The sequence below is a fragment of the Gallinula chloropus genome, assembly GCF_964237585.1.
Source record: "Gallinula chloropus genome assembly, chromosome: 2".
Taxonomy (NCBI): domain Eukaryota; kingdom Metazoa; phylum Chordata; class Aves; order Gruiformes; family Rallidae; genus Gallinula; species Gallinula chloropus.
This window is the reverse complement of record NC_140086.1, coordinates 140,980,058-140,998,589: the sequence shown is the minus strand read 5'-3', so window position 1 is coordinate 140,998,589 and position 18,532 is coordinate 140,980,058. Positions and strand designations below refer to the sequence as shown.

General features: G+C 40.8%; 1 protein-coding gene across 1 annotated transcript in view; it reads left to right on the top strand.

The window, feature by feature from the left end:
• Nucleotides 1-18,532, top strand: part of FAM171A1 (family with sequence similarity 171 member A1) — a gene marked incomplete at both ends in the record, with an annotated part of 86,569 nt that overhangs the window by 45,944 nt on the left and 22,093 nt on the right. Inside the window, 3 exons of the mRNA XM_084279986.1 lie at nt 6,164-6,391; nt 11,719-11,811; nt 16,917-17,075. Coding sequence (XP_084136112.1) covers nt 6,164-6,391; nt 11,719-11,811; nt 16,917-17,075 — 480 coding nt within the window. The remainder of the gene's footprint in view (nt 1-6,163; nt 6,392-11,718; nt 11,812-16,916; nt 17,076-18,532) is intronic.

Genomic DNA, 18,532 nt, shown 5'->3' with positions numbered 1-18,532 from the left:
GAGAGGATCTTTCTGCTTTCTGCCAGGGACTGCAGAATCTCAGAGTCTCTGAGCAGGTGATGAGCAGAAGCAGACCTCCCACATCCCATTTCTCTGTGGTCAGGTTCCCTGAAAACCAGTGGCAGACGCTCACTCAGGTTGAGACCTTGGTCACCTGTGGTGAAGGGGAAGGCTCTGTAGCGCTACTGGTTTTCCTATAACATGGACCAGAGCCTCTTCTGAACAGTGAATGGCATCATCTTTGCTGTGAGTCTTTTGCAAGCATGCATAGTTTGCCATTTGAGGTGGTACATGTGAACTTACTTTTCAGGTGGCCCTGTCAGTGAAGAGCAGAGTCTCCGTGTTTCTGGAGGGATTTTACATACATGTTTCCCTTTTTTGTCATATGAATTAACTCTGCTACTATTTTGAAGCTTAATTATCAGTAGAGCTTTCTTGATGCAGTGTGTTAGTGCTCGAGTTAGCATCTGTGGCTAGGGGCTGGGGAACACTCCTCGTTTTCCTTTAGATAAAGGAAAATCCTATTGTTTGGCTAAGGGGTGACCTTGCACATGGGCAAAAGGTTAAGAGGCAGAGAGGCTTATCCTTTTGGCACGTAGGATTCAAAACCAGGCATATTGCCAGTAAGCTCAATCAGAGCAGAGGATACAGTTTTATTTTAAATAAAGCTCATAATGGCATTTTTTAAATGAGCAGGAAGGTTTCTTTCTCTAATCAAAGCCCAGATAATTTCAATATCTCTTTCCTGACATTATCCATGGGTAGGGGAAGCCAGAGGAAAAGATAAGTGGTAACGGCTGCATGTGTCAGCCTGTTCCCAAAAGAGATCATCTGTCCAGCAGACGTCAGCGGGACTCTGCCTGGTGGAGGGGTGTGTGCACAGAAACAGAATTGCAGGATTGGGACCTAAATAAGATTGTAATCTTTGACTTCTAATCTGTGTCATAACTTTTCTCTGTTTATTTCAGTATTTGAGATCTGACAGTTTGCCATCGCTCAGGATTTTTCTTTCTATGTAACATTTAACTTTTATTAAAAACCCCAAACAAAATCCCCAACAAAACAAATCCCAAATGATGCTTTTCACATTTGAGGAGTTTGGTTATAGCAGACAGCACTAATGATACCAGTTCTGAAGGAAACTTCTCCCGAACTTGGACTTCACAGCAATATAAAAGGCAGTTGTGAATCTTAAGAGGGGTTTCAGCTGCAGAAGTCTTTGTTTTAGGGTTACTTGTGTTTCAGAGGAGGCAGTGTGGTTCATAAAGCAGATGGCACAGGAAGGATTGCTCAGAGAAAGTTTAGACTTAGTAAAATCTCAAAAATCAGATTAAGATGACAGATGGGATTCTGGATTGAAACACCAACATGTAAGGGGTTTTTGGTCTTTTTTTTTTATTTCACTTTCACAAATTATAAGCGTGGAGATGCTGGGGTGGTTTTATATAGCTGACAATAAATTTAGTACTAGAAAACTGGGAGTTGCACTTAAGCAGCTGTTTTCACTGTAAGTAGTATTTTTGGTTTGTGCTTGTTTAAAAAGCAAGATGTGATTGCTGAAAGAAGACAAAAGAACATAACTATATGAGAAGAGATTTAGGCTAGACTGCTTGTTTGAGTACATGTGGACAGCATCCTTTATCTCTTTGTGGGATGTCACCCTGGATTTGCTGTTTTCCCACTTCCCTTCTTTTCCCACTTTGCTTTGGGATCCACGAAGCCAGAGTTGCACAGAAGACCTGAGCTATTTAACATTTGTGAGCAGTGCTGGACAGGGACATAGGCTTTTTGCAGATCCAGATGGGATATCTTTTCCCTGTGATTTGTCTCTTGGAAATGATCAGTTAACATAAGTAGCTCTCGCTTTGGACATGAAACGCTCTTGTAGGAATATAATGGCAGGGCTTGTGCTGGTGATGCAGACAAATGACCCTGGCTCTACCTATGCCCATCTGTGGTGTGATCCAAGCCAACTGGGAACCATGTGCCAGACAGCCCAGGTCTGAAGAGTCATGGTCACACCATGCTGGTCAGGAGCCAGGTATATTATGGTTACAGGCTTCGGCATAGCTGTCCTGAATGAAGCTGGCCTGTTTGGGGCAGTGAGAGACATCACAGCTCTCCTGGGTGAACTCATCAGTCTGGGGTCTGGCCCCCCAGCTACCTCTGCTTCACTCTGCCATGAGGAAACATCAGCACTGTGCACCTTCATGTCACCTTCCTTCCTGCAGCACCTCACTGGTAGCACCGGGCAAAGCTCTTTCAGAACGTAGTCAGTAAATATTCCTGCTGTAATAAATAATAGAAAGCACGACAGTACCACAAATCAGTGGGAGAATGAAGCACACTTCTCTTCTCTTCAGCAGTTCATGTTCTGGGAGTTCATCTTCTGTGGTGCATTCGGTTCCCTGCCTCCCTTGCATTCCTGGCTTAGGTGCAGATGTCCTTCCCTCTCTGAGCTCGTGTATCTTTCGTTCCGTGAGAGCTCCTTGCTGTGGGAGGCTGTAAAACTGAGGAATGATGTATCAGCCAGGTATTTTAAAACATTCTATTCCTTAGCTTTATGAGTCTTCTAAGCATCGTTTTCTAATTAAATACTTCTTTAAATTTTTCTAATGCTTTGGTCTAAGACCTCCCCGTGACTTTGAGGTCAGACTGATCTTGTGTCGCTTCCTGTCCTTACTCAGCTCTCTTCTTTCCCTTCTTCAGTCCTGCTGCTCCTCAAGAAGTGCCTGCAGATCTCCTGACAATTCTGAAACTTACTGTGTAGCTTTTAAGTTTTTATAGTAGTCTCTGTAGATTGTTCTCATCACTCTCAGTGTTTTAGAGGTTTTCTTCTTCAATTTCTCTCCAGTTTCAAGCTTGTGATCGTTCTATTGCTGTGGAAATTACTGTGATAATGCAGGTTTAGTGTTCATGACTTCACTGCTGCATTAGATAAGAAGCAAAAGGAGCTGTTGCGTGGGAGAAAGCCCTGAATTAAGCAAGTTGTGTACGTTTCACGTGTATGTCAGGGAAGACAGCACACAAAAAGGAATTAAGCTTGTTCACACAGCTAGGATTTTCTGCATCTTCTCAGAGAGAAAAAAAAAAAAAAGGCAAGTCTAAATATTAAAGAGGAGGAGAGAAAAGCGCAGTGTCTGATCTACAGACTGTGATCTGGTGCAGGAGTTCCAGTCTGTAGCCTTTCAGGACATCAGTCTTCCATCTTGGGTGATGATCTTAGTTGTTTCCATTTGGAAAACAGGGCTTTGGAAACCCTTTTCCTTATCCTTCTTTATCAGAAAGAGAGAAAGAAGAAGAAGAGAAAGAAGATTATCAGAAGAAAGAAAGAGAGAAGCCCTTATATAGCTGTAGAGTAAAGGCTAAAGGAATTTCCAGCTGGAGATACCCGTGGCTAGCTCTCTTGTTTGGGAAGAGAGAGCTGGATTTATGTATACACAGAATTTTTGTTTATAATTTTTATCTCTTGATCCATTTTAGCAGTAGTCCCAGTTCTAAAACTTTGGATGCCTGTAAGGGATTAAATAGATTCAATACTTCTGCTGTTTTCAGATCATCCTTCTTGATTAGTATTTAATATTCTGGAGCTCCTTGGTTCTTTCTTATATGTGATTGTTTTAGAAAAGGCCAAACTTCATGTTACTGAAATTGCTAACCACAACACTAAGCTGGTCATGTTCCCCTGCTTTTTCTGCCTTCTCTTCAATGCACGACCCATTACTCTTAACAGCGTCTGTTCTTCAGACCTCTTTGCTAGTCAGTTCAAAGCAGGAAACACTAACAGCACCACTCTCTGGCTTTGGATCCAAGTGTCTTCTTCCTGCACATTTTGAAAATAAAAACTTATATTGGTTCTTGCCCTCACATTTGTAAATACACGTACAGTTTGTAAACACACAGAGGACATATGTGTTCCTCCTTTGATTAATGTGGCTGCCTTCATGTGCACAGGATTTCACAAGTAGCTTGGTGGTCAGGGCAAGGTTTCTAAGGAGGCATTCTGCACATGCACACCAGGGTGTATGGACACTGTTTTTCAGTATATGTTTTTTCTTTGACTACTAAATGCAAAACTGGGAACAAATCCAGAATCTTTAATAGCTAGAATTTATTTCATGCTGATCCCCTCTAAATTGGCATCCTCCCTTGCCAAGTTATGAAGTGAAGGCTGCGATGATGATGAATTTCTCTAATGGGGTTTTTGTTCAGGGCTGCCTGATACTTACATTTTCTGTACTGTAGGGTTCAGACAGAAGGTCTCCGCTTCGGGCCCAGTATCTTTCTGGTTGTAATGCCCTTAGGACAGAGGTGCTGATAGCTGTGTATTAGGCCCCGACATCCTTTTAAAATGTTACATTGTTGCAATATGTTTCTCAACCTACTCAGTTGTGTCATTTCACTGTTCAGATTCACAACAGATTTTGTTCCCTTCTTTGCTGTTAGTCTTGCTGGCTCAGGTCTTAAACCAAAGTCTGAAAATCCTAATGCATGGTAGTGAGATAAAAGATCTGTATTGCTAGTGCTGTTCCGTAGGAGCTAATGTATTGTTTCTAAATAATTCTGAAGAGGAGATCCTGGTCTCTTTTCTGGGCAATACAGGAAGAAATGAGTTGTGCATGGAGTGTGAGCATCCTGTTTGTTAGCAGCTGAATTCCCCTGATGCAAAAAGGGAGTTTGCAAAATATCTTCTACTGCCTTGGGGAATAGAGTAAGCTGAGTTAGGGGACTCCACGCAAAAACAACAGAATTTCCAAAGATATGGGATGAGAACAAGAGAAAGGGGAGAGTGGGAGAGAAGAAAAAAAGAGAGGGGTAGGTACTCATTTAGGAGAACAATTTACAGTTGCCTTGACTGTAAAAAATCCAAGGCGTGGCATGGTGGAGGCACTGAACCATTACTAGGTCTTTTTAACACAGCATTGCATTTATATCATAGTTACTGAAGAAAGACAACAGCTGCTACTTGAGAGCATGAAGCAGAGGAACTATTGGAGGAACAGAAAAACAGTCGTGGATATGGAGGAATGCCTTCCAGAGGGACTGTCTTGCACAAGCCACTCCACTTTATGTAACAGAAGCCTGGTGACACAATGCATGGTTTAGTTGTAGGAGTGCCCTGCAGTGGACAAATACTGTACATCTGGAAACGTTTAAACAAGTAATTAGTTTCTGGAAAAATTGCAAATTACTCAAGGAAAATGTAGACATGTAGCCAGAAGCCAACAGAATGGTCTACAAGATTCTCCTGACTGCCTTAGCAGTTACTTCTTTGTTTCTTACACCCACGTGTCTTTTTTGGGGACAAGCAATACAGTGCTGTCAGGGCTGACTGCTAGTATCAGTAGGTTTAGTGGCATTTGCTGCCCCTTGGGCAGAAGGGCCAGTGAGCAGAGAGGCGGGGGGAAGTGTTCTCTCACTCACTGCTGCCACGCTGCATCCCACTGCGTCATCCTGTGCTTTGTGTTCAAGGACCTGATCCTGTGGGGTTTCGCTGCCTTGGTTAGACATCACCAGGGAAGTGCTGTGTCAGCTGGGGCAGTCTCTCCCATCACACAGCCCGCTTTGTTGCCTGCTTTCTTCCTGGGCTTCCATCACAGCAGATTTCCTCTTGCAGAAAGAGAAATCTTTTCGGGAAGGGGTGAGGGAGCACAGCCTGCTTCCAGCCTTTCCCTCTTCCGCACCGCTGCTGGAAGCAACTGGCTGGAGCAGAAGCACGGTGAGGCAGGGACCTTGCAGAGAGTTACGATGCTGTGCTATCTGTGACTAAGATGTGATGATCGATTGCACGTGCATTTAAAATTCTGATGCTACTGTGAGATTGATACGTTGTCCGTCAAAGGGAAGAGTGCCTGCCCCTGGTGATGTGCTGCCCAGCTGCATGTGGGTCATAGGTGGAATATAGATGCCACCACAGTGGGAGCAGGGCAGTAATTCAGGACCTGGTCTGGCTTGTGGTAGAACCCGCAGCGTCTCTAGATAGTGATTGCCCAAATTGGAGAAGTTCAAGCCAGGACAGGGGGTCATGGTTGACACCAGAGTATGAGAGGTTAGCACTGAGCCCCGCGTCTCTTTTTGGTCGTTGGTGTGCTAGCATGTTCTAATTGCTGCCTCCTGCAGAAGCTTTTTGGACGATAATTGCTGTGGTTGTTTGTCATTACAGAAGTAACGCTGAAGGTCCAAGTAAGCGATGCCAGCACACATCAGCCAGTAACTGAAGCCTTCATTGAGATTTTTACCAACCAGATCTCCATTGCATCTGGAACCTCGGGAGCAGATGGCACTGCCTTCCTCAAGTTTCAGTATAAGTTGGGCAATCAGCTGATAGTGACTGCTAGTAAACATGCATATGTGCCAAATTCTGCACCATGGAAACCTGTAAGATTGCCTGGTAAGAGATCTTTATTTTTGTTCTGAGGTAAGAATTTGCATCTAAAGGAAGTTACACAGTTCTGTATGATGTGTTTTAATGCTTGTGATCCTGGGTGGGAGGAAGAACATCTGTGTGTTTCAAAAAAAAGCAGGGTCTCTTCCTCAGTAAAACTGTGGCATCAGGGCTGTGCAGGGATTTGCTTTCCTCCTGGCTGTCCTTGATACAGTGCTGTGTCAGTTTTCAAACAACTGTTGGTGCTCTTACAGCTCCGCAGAACATACAAATCTGTTCCAGATCTTCTTCTTTATGGGCACTCTGTTTCCAAGTGCTTTGTTTCAGCAGCTGTGAGGTACTTTTTCCTTTCTCTCCCAAGGTGGAGGTACAACTGTTGCACCATAGGCTGTAGTGTACAAAAAATTCCTGGCCTTTTGGTTCTTGGCCATATCCATAGGACAGTTTTAATATGCAGTTATGTTATCCAGATGTAAGGATTTCTTTTCTAACTTAATTAGCATGGTTTGTTTCTTCCGCAGCAAAGGGATATAACAGTCATGCTTACATGTTAGTTCTAATCACAGTGCCTCAGAGCGGGGAGTGGGAGACTTTGCATTAGCTGTACAGGAGGGGCAACTGAGTCATGCAGACTATTTCTGTACTGCTGAATAAACAGATTGAGGGTGGCTTTCAGACCTTGAGATACAAGATCTAGATGAAGGTCATATCCCCAGTTTTCATCTGCTTTTTCTCTAATCCCCAGCCACATTTAGGGTCAAAGTAGTTTGGAATAGTCCCAGGCTTGTATTATACCCAAATCACACCTAAATATCACCTCAGATTTGATAAAGCCCTGGTCAGGCTTTAAGTGCACTAATATAGTGGTATAACTGATCACAGGACCCTGTTCAATCCCATGCCTTGGCTCTCTTCTATTTATTAATATCAGTGTAGCCAGAGGGACTGTGTGGCTTGCCACAAGGTCAACCAGCAGACATATATTCACATGGACAGAGGAATTCTAATTTCTTCTAACCCAGAATTGTGCAAAAACTTGCTTTTTACTTAACTGCATTTACTTGCTTCAGATAAGACTGACTTCTTTCACATTTTCTCCACTGTTTTCTGTCACATGTCCCAGCTATCTAATGGAGCTATAGCAAAGACTAAGCCAGGCTTGTAGGTGTGTAGTGAAAGAATAAGAAGCAGCTCAAATGAGTTGCAGCAAGGAGACTTAAAGATAAATAGAGGTGAACCATTCTTTACAGCAGGAGTTGTCTAAGGTTGCAACAGGTTGCCCAGAAATTTGTGAAATCTCCATCTTTAAAGGTATTCAAAACCCAACTGGACACCGCCCTGCTGGGTTGAAACAGGTGACTTCCAGAGGTTCCTTCCAACCACAGTTGTTCTGTGGCTCTCTTTAGAAATTTCCTTTGTGTTTTGTTCTGCTTAAAGTGAAGTGCACCTTCCCCAACATACATCGTGTACTTGCTTAAGACACAATTGTCTGTGATAAAAGCAAGCCATAACCTTTTCTTGCCTTGTATCTCATATCTTTTCTGATTCATACCCCAGATCTTTTGAATGCAACATACTCTTCAATGACCTGAAGTTTGTTTTGTTAGGGTTTTTGATTGTTGCTTTTTCTTAAATACTGATTTGGAGGGAAGGGAATCAAGCATGGCATTATTGTTTTGATAAGTCATTGAAGTTTAAAGAGCAGTAATTGTATACAGCTTCCAGAAAATCTTTCTTTCTGCAGCTGAAATATGAGCTTAATTTGGAAAGTAGATTCCTTTCACCTCTGATCTTCCCCCATTGAAGCTGTCAGACAGTTTGCTATCTATTTAATTAATTGGTAGTAGAATCCTTTATTTTGCTTTCTGTACCTTGAACTTAGTACTTTCTTTGATTAAAGAAACAACAAGTTACAACTTGATACACCCCATGTAGATTTAATGGGGTTGTTCTTTGAATTACTCCTTCAAAGGGACATGATATAAAAACTTCAAGGCCAAGATACGTAGACTGTTATTTTTTGTATTGACTAAGATGCCTATAGTCTTTAAAAAACTTTCCAAGAACTGTTCTTATTTAAATGCCCTGTATTTAAATGCATATCGGATCATGCTTGTACCCAGCACACTGCGGAAGTTTTGAAAACCATGGAGGTTTTGTTGCCTTTTGTTATTTTTAATCTGGGGTGAGTGATGGGCAGCAGGCAGTATATTTAAATCTCAATTCTGCAGTGGGGACTTACTTAGAGAGGCATCCTCATTTCCCAAAATGCATTTTGAACAGTACTAGTCATTGTCACTGTACAGAGCAGATAACACCATTCTGAGCAGCATCCCACGTACAGTGGTGGCTCAGGCTAACGGGCTGCCCTGTGTGCTGTGGGAAATGAGCTATGGACACATTTACTTCAAAAGTGGAAATGCTGACTGTGAGGAGGGAATAGGTCTGAGAGCTGTAGGGTGGTGTTGTGTGAAGTGCTGTAGCAGGACTGTGCCAAAGGATTGGGAATCTCCCATGACAGTCAGTTTGCATTAGTTACATATCTTGCACTGAAACACCATGCAGCCACTGAACTCATGATGTTATTGTAGTAGTTTTAAGGGGTAGGCATCAAGGAATTTCTGTTCTCATAATTTGTCAGAAACGAACTTTTCTTATATTAACCAAAATAATTACTAGCTCTTAACCACTTAAGTAGGAGGATTATTTATTTACATAGTGATAAATGGTAGGAGGAAAAGATTAAAGATCTCTTCTTCCATTAAACTATTTATCAGCAGAGCCATGACTCCACTTATTAACAGTTCATTAATTTAACATCACTTGAGTTGTTGAAGTGTTCATGGGAAGATGTACTTCTCTATCTGTTCTTAGTTATGTGTAGATACAAATAATTTGGAAGAAGAAAAAATGTGCCTGGTTGTTCCTATTTAAGAGGACATTTTTCTGAGCAGTGTGTGCAACGAAGAGAGAAATTGCTGATGCAGCGCAGGTCAAGCTGGCTAGTAGGGTCAGTCAAAGCTGGTATTTGCTGTGGTGAAATGTAGTTCTAGGAGGGGAAATGCGTGTGGTATTTCTGGGAGAGGAGAGCTCATCTGGAAAGCAGTGACTCTGCAGAAGACATGTGAGTCATGGTAGATGAATGACTGAAAATAACTTCCCAATGCAACACTGCAGGAAAGCAGAATAATCAGATTCCTAGCTGTAAAATAAAGATTGAGAAGGTGGAGTATAGTATTCAGAACTTGTCCTTGGTTCAGCCACTCAGGGAAATAAATGTGTGTCCAGTTCTGGATCCACGCTACAAGAAAAATGTTTAAAACTGCAGGGCTATGACAGGAGTGATTAAAAGATTAGAAAACAGGGCTTACAAGGAAAGATTGGAAGTGCTTAATTTGTTTTGTTCACCAGAAAGTTCATGGGGTAACATGATCATAGCCCATCAGTGCCCGCATAGAGAATAGGAAACATGTAAGAGAGAATTCTTCTGTCTAGCAGGCTTGTATACAAAGAAGATCAAATGGCTGGAAGTCTAACCTCAATACATTTTGATGGGTAAAAGGCGCATCGTTTAACTACACTTACAATTATTTAGTGGAACATTGATGTTGTGGTGCATTCTTCACCACTAGACACCTTTAAAATAAAATTTTATAGATTTTCCTACAACATGCTTTCTAGTTTAAGCAAGCTATTGAATCTGAAGCAGTAATTAATTCAGGGAAGGCTGCAGTTACACAGGAGTAAGACTGGATCATCACAGTCATCCTTCTGGCCTTACAAACTATGACTTTCTGCATTGTCATGCTGAGAAATTATTGTGCAGGAAAGCTCAAGGGAATTTGAGAGATTATATATGCATTATAGTCTGGCATATATAGATGATGATGTTGGCATGGTTTAATGTATTGAGCTCCCCAGGGTGTCTAAATTATATTAGCTTTCTTCATACAAATTAAGTTATTGGAGTAAAGACAAACAAGTTCTGTAATTGTGTGGCCTTAGTGCTGCTTACACTAGGCTTTCTTTCTTGCGTTGCCTGGTGTGTCGATCTGTTTCACATGTAGAGTGGTGGAAAGAAGAATCTCAGCAGTGCTTGTGATAACTCATTTGGGTTTTTTTAACGTTCCTGTATGATGTTAAGACCATCTATTAGATGGCAGTCCTTATTAGTCTGTTTCTCCTAGTTTCTTCTTTCTCCTATATTTCTCCCAAACACTAAAATTTCCCATCTTTGAAAAGATAATATATTTTCTTAAAATAGAAATAGTCTACAGTCTCCCTATTTGTAGCTAATATCTGTATGGTCTCTTGGATTAAATAATACCTATTAATTCAGAGAAAAATTATGAAACTTGAAAAAACCCCAGAAAATAGTATGCTGTTCTTTTATTAATCGATTCTGGAAATCTCTTCCTTAGCTTGTGGTCACTTCAGAATGGCATGAATACTTTCCAGGAGAAAATGTGGGATGTTGCCCAGTTACCAAAAATTACTAGTTTGCATTAAGCTTCTTCGGCTTTCTGTCTTTGAAAGCCATGCAGTAGACTGCAGTCAGGTCTACTTCTTGCTGGTTTTGTGGATGTGGGAGTCAGGTGTGCTCAGTGGCGAATTCCATACATATTTCTGGTCTTCTAGGTCTGAACAACTCAGCATGAAATTGTATCGTGTTCTTTGCTCTCCAAAGATGTGTGTGCTTGCGGACACAGCCCCTGAGAAATGTCAGTACCAAGTTGCAAAGGAGGTTCTTGCAAGATGATTTCTTGCACCAAATACCATTTACGTGTCCCCTTTCATACCAGTAGTTCTTCTATATATAGCACTTCTGTAGCGTAGGTGGTGACTTGGTAAGGACATGCTGTATTTTAAAGCAAATTATTCAGATTTATTCATCATACTTTGCCTTTCTGTATAACTTTTTATGTAAGCATCTCAGAGTATTTAAAAGTTAAATTTCACTAATATCTTCCTGAGGTAAGAAGTGCAGAAAAATAATTCAGTCAGACTGAGTTAGTGTTTCACTCCTCTTTATGTAATGACAAGTCTTTCTGTGGAGCTGGGAGTTATAACCAACACCCTGCTTTATTATACTGCACTCCTCTGCACTGTGACCGATCATACATGGCTTGCAGGAGTCACAGAGTAGGTGATGTTCAGTTCCATAATATTTGCCTGGTTTAAAAAATGCACATGGTTTCTGCCATGTATCTAATACGATTGTAATAGTTTTGGTGGCCTGCTTTTGCAGAAATGTAGAAGGAAGGAAGTGTTGTTGTTGGGTTATGTTTATAAAAATTCAAATGTACCCCACTGAAACCCCTTCTCTCCCACAGTGTTTTCTTCACTGAGTCTCGGCCTTCTTCCAGAACGCTCAGCTACTCTGATGGTCTATGACGATGTCGTCCAGATTGTCTCAGGATTTCAAGGTATGCTGGCTTTTGGAAGTCAGAATTTAAATTTGAGGGACACTAAACAACAAGCCTGACAGCTTTCTGAACTCTGTCCCATGGGTGAGACTGGTATTTCATGGGAAGCTCTGAGTTCCCCAATGAATGCTCCCCTGTGGGAAGGTTTTACCAAATTGATTAAGCGCTAAATTTATCCCAAACTGCTGTGACTAGGGAATTTGAGTTACTTGGTAATAAACAAGCTTGGAGTTTAGTGTGCCATTTGAGAGCTAGAGATTAAATTTCTTTGGCTGTTAGTTGTTTTTTTCATCCAACCTCATTAAACTATCCTTATGGTGAAATTTTCTGATGTTCTTTTTGTCTAAGATTTTTCTTGATTTTCATTTTGTTTCCTGCTTCCTACTGTGAATGCCTTAGAAATTTAGGGCATAGAAAAACTTGCTTTTCTGGAGTACTTCCTGCAGACTCTTTATCAGACTGCCTGCAAACCCACATACTACTGCATGAAACCCATTGCATTAGAAGAATAACGTTTTGAATCGTCTTTTTATAAGGCCACACACAGAAGTTAAAGCAGATGTCATGTCAGTGAGATGAACGCTGAGTTTCTTGAATTACACAGTAAACAATAAAATGCTCATCTGACCTAAGCATCTGGCCTAACTTTGCACAATTGATGTGACAGCTGAGATAGATCTGTTAACAAAATAACAGAAGTTGTTCAGAACACCTTGCTGAACCAAGACAAGGGGATGTCCTCCCTCTGAGGACTCTTCCTGTGCATAAACTGTGTCGTATTCACATGTATTATGATTACCATCATTTAAAATTCTACCAGATAGTTAATAAAGCAGGAGAATGCTACCTTCAGTAATATTCCAAGATAACTTTGTTTTATCTGAGGGAATATAATACAATTATGCTTTCCTGACATATTTTTTTTTTACCGTTAGAAACCATCCAGACACAATAGGCTTTTCATTAATGATAGCACAAGATACGACTGGAGCTGAAAAGGCACTAAACAAATTAGGGAGCTGATGGAAGGCTCAGAAGGAGCTGGAGAATAGCACAGATGCTGTATGTATATTCTGCAATTGGAGAGCTGACATTATCTAATGGGGTAAATTAGATGGACTCGGGATTCCATTAGACAAAACATGAAACTCTTGTTTACTAACAGTATTCTACTAGCATGGTGTATTAAATATCTGTATGCAAATGTGCTGTTATTATGCAATTAACTTAAAAAGAACAATCTTTTCATGTTTACAGCTTCCTTTCTTCAAAAAAAAAAAAAGGGAAATGTTAAAGTGCTAGAGGGACATTTAACAGCCCAGTGACACTCATAAATATTTTTCTACATTACCTTACTCCCTTCAGTGAATTAATCCAGAGTGTTTCCAATATATGTAAATCAGAATAATACAACTGGTTCTGATGGTGTAGCAGAGAAGGAGAATAAAGGAAGCACATGGTACCCAGAGTAATATAGGGGTTGGAATTTGAACACTCAGTCTTGCTCAGTAAAAACTATTTTATGGGACCAGCCTACAGTTCATTTCTTGGGTGTTCTCTTGTGATGAAACCTAAATGAAAGGCAGCCCAGACCAGACATTGTACCAGCATTTGAATGGAGCCTCTCTAGTCTCAATCCAAAATCCTCATGACCTAGTTTTTCTCTGTTACTTTTCCAGTTTACTGCCCAGTAACTTTGAGCTGCTCCAAAAGAGCTGATCCGGAGTTACCTTAGTGCAAAAATGAGAGTACAATTTGAACTGTTATGCCAGGAACAGAGTGGGAACACTGGTGTTTGAAGTACCAAAGGGAAAGAAAGGCTTTACTAGTACAATAAATTACCAGTTGCTGTTGAATAATTAAGCAAGCGGCTTACTATGCAATTGAGAAGTTTCTCTGAATTGATGCAGCCAGCTTCATTTCCATGATGGCACTACAGTCTGCTGCTGCGCCCTGTCAGTAATTATGAGGGATGGAGCCTGCCAGCTTGGGTCATTTAAGTTATGTAATACCAGCACAGTGATGAGCTGAACTACAGCCTTCGGTGAATGGGAGCTGTCTGGGTGCCCTCTATCTGCCTCTGACGTGAGCAATCAGAGCATGAGTTGGTGCTGTGTTGGACTTCACATAGATTGAAGCTCAGATACTAGTGTGGTGCTACATATCATGCATCCAGCATGGTAGGAGATGCCTTAAATGGGCTCCTTGAGATGGTTACATCTTCAGGTGTGCACTGGCAAACTGGAATTGAAAGACAGCTGGTGTGTTGACAAGGTGATACATAAAGAAGACCAGATTGGTGCTTAGAAGTCCTTTAGGTCATGGCACTCGCCAAGTGGGGAGAGCTCACATGCCAGTTTTATGCTTGAATGTGTTTGGGTTTTGTTCAGGTTTCATAAGTCAAAACTGGGTGTCTTCAATAAGAGAAGCAATAATAATCATCTGTCCTCACTGACAAGTGTTAATGTGTTGAAAAACACTGTAGGAGTCTGGTCAGCATGTCTTTTTCTCCATTTTACTGCTTCCAATTCCTTCAATAAATCTGTTCCCAACCATAGCTGAAAAATGCTATATAACCTCTGCTAAAGGATTACATAAGATTGTCTTCCAAGCAAGGTGGTGAGAGAGGGTGAAAGCCTTGGTAGCTGCCTCCCTGACGGACCTTTGCTGGTAGCTCCTTGCCTTCGGCCCTTTTGAAGTCTCTCTTGCCAGGTTTGAGGGGACCAAATTGAGGAGAAAAGGGGAGAGGCAGGCTGAGTGAAAGGTTTGGGGTGAGTATTAGTATCGGGGGTTTGTTAATCTAGGGTATGAATTAACTACTCTGCACCAGTGTTTTGGTGGTTTGGTGGCGCCCCCCCCCCCCCCCCCCCCCACACACACACATCACCCTATATATATGCACTATCTGTAAAGGAAGTTGTTTCTTTCACCTTAAAACTTTTATCTGAGTTGATTGCTGTGCAGGTTTCCTGCCAGGTTTGGGGCGCAGCCACAGGAATGCTTTGTGTTGCCTGTAGGATTCAAGAAATTGAGGTTGGCTTTCTGAGCCTTTCCTATCTAGTTAAAATTTGGCAGCTCATGGCTCACCCAGTGCTACAAAACAATCATGTTTTTATAGAAAACCCCAGAGCCTCCCCATAAACTACTGTTACAGACTCAACAACAGTTTCTTTGTTTTTAATTCTTAATTAGTTTGAATCTTCAGCAATATAATACCAGGTCTTGGCAATTTGAGTAATTCATTGTAACTGGAGACTTAGCAGAAAATCCTGTAATTTTACATTGAACTGTTAGTGATAATCCTAATGATGGTTTCTTTGTTGTGGGTTTTTTTCTTCCCTGTTTTGTTACTGTGGATGTTTATCCCTAGGGGCCGTAGGAGCCCTCTCACCAGTGCAGTCCGAGGTTCCCAGTGCTTGAGCAAACCTGTCCCTGTGGTACAGCAAGCTACTACAGTATTGCAGAGCACTCAGGATTTAAGTCATCCCTGAGTTCATTGCAGGCAGTTTATTTAGCCTTTCATGTTGTTTTCCATTTAAGCCTTGAAATTGGGTAAGGGATATTTCTTCTCGTTTCACACGGCATTGTTTAATGACTGTCTTAAACACTTAAGGATGCTGCCAGTCTTGAAAGCTGCATACTGGAGTGTTTCAGAAATCAAAAAAGAAAGTGTGTTTATAGATTTGTCTTGTAGAATTACCAAAAAAATGGCAGCTAAACAATGATCAGCCTTTTGGAGGTACTTGCCTGCCTACGTAGCAATTTCTGTTGGCCATTTTTGTTGGCCAGGACGAAGTTTGTTCTGTGGAATTCTGTGTTTCTCATAGCTAAAGCTCCTGTTAGAAAATAATGTAAGAAAAGATTCTAGTCTCCTGGTTAATGACATCAGCAGTTAGAAAGCTTAGGAGTTGAGTTGAGCTCTTTAATCTTTCTTGCAGTGAAGTTGCATGTAACCTGAAAGTGCTGCCAGAGACTAATAGCGAAAAACAAGCAAAAATGCTTTGAGTTGACATCTTTGAACTTCATAGTCAAATGAGAATTAAGAAAAAAACTGCTTGCCTCATGATTTTGTGCTGTGTGGGGAGTGTTCTGTGAATATTCAAAATGAGCTCCAGAGAATACAATAGCTTTTGATTTAAAAATTAATTTGCATGTTGCAGACACAAACTTGCAGATGGAGTCTCGCTGTGTGCTGCTAAACAGTATTAAGGGTGAACAGCCATTGAAATAAAGCTACTGCCTTTATAAACCAGGATTTAAATGAGGTATGAAATCATAGAATATACTGAGTTGGGAGGAACCCGTGAGGATCATGGAGTCCAAATGTGTAGTACATGAAACACTCTTAAGTCATGTTGCAGCAAAGACCCTTTAATTAACACCTGATGATCACAAAAAAAGCCACTGAAACTGTACAAGACAGAGGAAAAGGGATAAATCTGGCATGCAAAGTAATCTGGTTCTGTTTAGGTGTGTTCTTTGTGGGGGAAAATACAGAAACTTTTTTACCCAGACTTTGACAATTGAATCTTTTTATCTGATGATTTAAATAAAGAGACTATTATCTCATTACTAGACATAGTTAGCATTGCTAAAACTTAATTTTTATGAAGTACTGAAATTCCTGACGTTACTTTGGGCTACAGCTAGAATTGTCTCGTAGAAAAGAAATTTGAAGAGAATAAAACATGTTTATCTTAATATTTCAGGAGAAGCAAAATTTAAACAAATATGTTGAACTGCATGTTTTTCTAAGCTTTCCCACCCTTTCTCTCTAAACTGAGTTTTAGTTTCAGTTATATTAATTAAGAAACGTGATTGAATTGGAGGTGATCCAGGGAAATAACTTAGCCAGAAAAGCTTCTGTCATTAGGTACCTTTGCAATTTTGCTCAGTGATACTCGTGGAAAGATAATGGCAATTGCAAAATAAATGTAGAAGCATTGTTTTTCCTCCTCTTTCATAATAGCCTTCTGATGTCTCTGTCCTTCTGAAGCTATTGCAATGTAGAATGGAAAAAACCCAACTGTAAATGTGCTTCCATAAATACGAACACATAAATGTTCTGCCTGCTTTGGCTACAAAGTCACTTTTAACTTTTTTAGGTGCACGGACTCAGCCACAAGTTCACTTTCAGAGAAGATCTGTGAAATTACCAGAAAACACAAGCTACAGTGACTTGACAGCATATCTGACAGCAGCCAGTTCACCTTGGGAAGTGGACAGTTTTCCCCATTTACAGGGATTAGATGGAAACGGAACAGGTAACTCACTGCTTCAGTTTTGCTCGGATTTCATATTGGACTGGGGATCAACTTCTGACCATGGCATATTTTCCATTCCAAATTCCAGCAAACATTCTTTAAAAATTGGGCGATGTGACAGGTTAAACTGCCCTACTGAAACGCTATTCCATTAAGCAAGAGAGCAAGGTCCTTTCTCCCTTCAGTGTAGCCACTGAATAGCAAAGATGAAGACTCCTTGGCCTTGGGAGGTCATAAAAGTTTGTTACACTTGTAGATTAGAGCTGAGTCTCCAAATGTGTCAGCTATTCACATAGGGAATGGAAATTAGTGTGAAGGGTCAAAAGAAAATTTCACGTGAGATGCTGTAGAATTCTTGGTCAATTAATTTTTTTCTAAAGATCAGTAAAATGCCTGTAATCTCAAGGATTTAATACTCTGTTGCTTCAGCTAAGAGTTGATTGAATGTCTTTGTTAATACTTTTGAAACTAACTTCAGCCAAAAATGTGTAACTTCATACAGCACCAAAGGGAAAACAATGAAAATTCATAGAAGAAACACAGCCACTGTTAAATTCAAAGCTGTAATAGATCTTTATGACTGTAACTGCCTGTTACTCTTCTTCCATTTCTCATTTAGTCTCGATTGGAATAGTAGGTGTTGTGTAGGCTAGAGAAAAATCAAAGAATTGGTCACAGAAGTCTTGAAATTCTTAAAATGATAGTATGAAATGGAGACTTTTCTCTCTGTCTGTATTGTTTAGAAAGCAAGGAGTGGAGTTGCAGTGCAGCAAGAGATTCAGACTAGTGATTAGGAAAGTCTTGTTATGGTTTAGGCTGTAGAATCAGTTGCGTGAGGGTGTTGGACAAAGTTAGATTATCAGCTGAAAGGATGGCATAGGTGTAGCTGAGCCTGCTTTGAAGCAGCCTAAATAATGCCTCAAGGTCCCTCCCTGCTGTTTCTCAGGATACATTTACTTGTGATGTGTTGATCTGTGTGTCTTTGAATGTTGTGTCATGTATGTAAATGGTATGTACTGAGCTTGCTAGCTTTACCTTAAAAAAGGGGGGGAGCGAGGGAAGTAAAATAGACTTCCACTTCCCTTTGTACAAATCTGAATATCTCTTTTTCTATTACAATTGGAAATGTGTCTGCTCCAGTGAGTACATCTCATCCTGTTTCATCCTATCTTTCTGTTGTTTGCCTCTTTGCATCTTCAACCTTTGGCTTTCTCTGGCTCTTCATACTCAGACATGATCAAATATCTCTCTATCTTTTTTAAAACAAAGGAATGCACTTGATCTCTCTTGTTTGTCTACTTCCCTCATCTCCTTTCTTTTTATCTTTAAACCCACTGAATAAACTGCTGACAATGTGTGTGGGATTCCTCTCTCCCAAGTCTTTCCTTAGTACTCTGCAGCCCAATTTCCACCTCTGCATTTATTTAGTGAAAACAGGTCTTGCCAAGGTTTCAGAT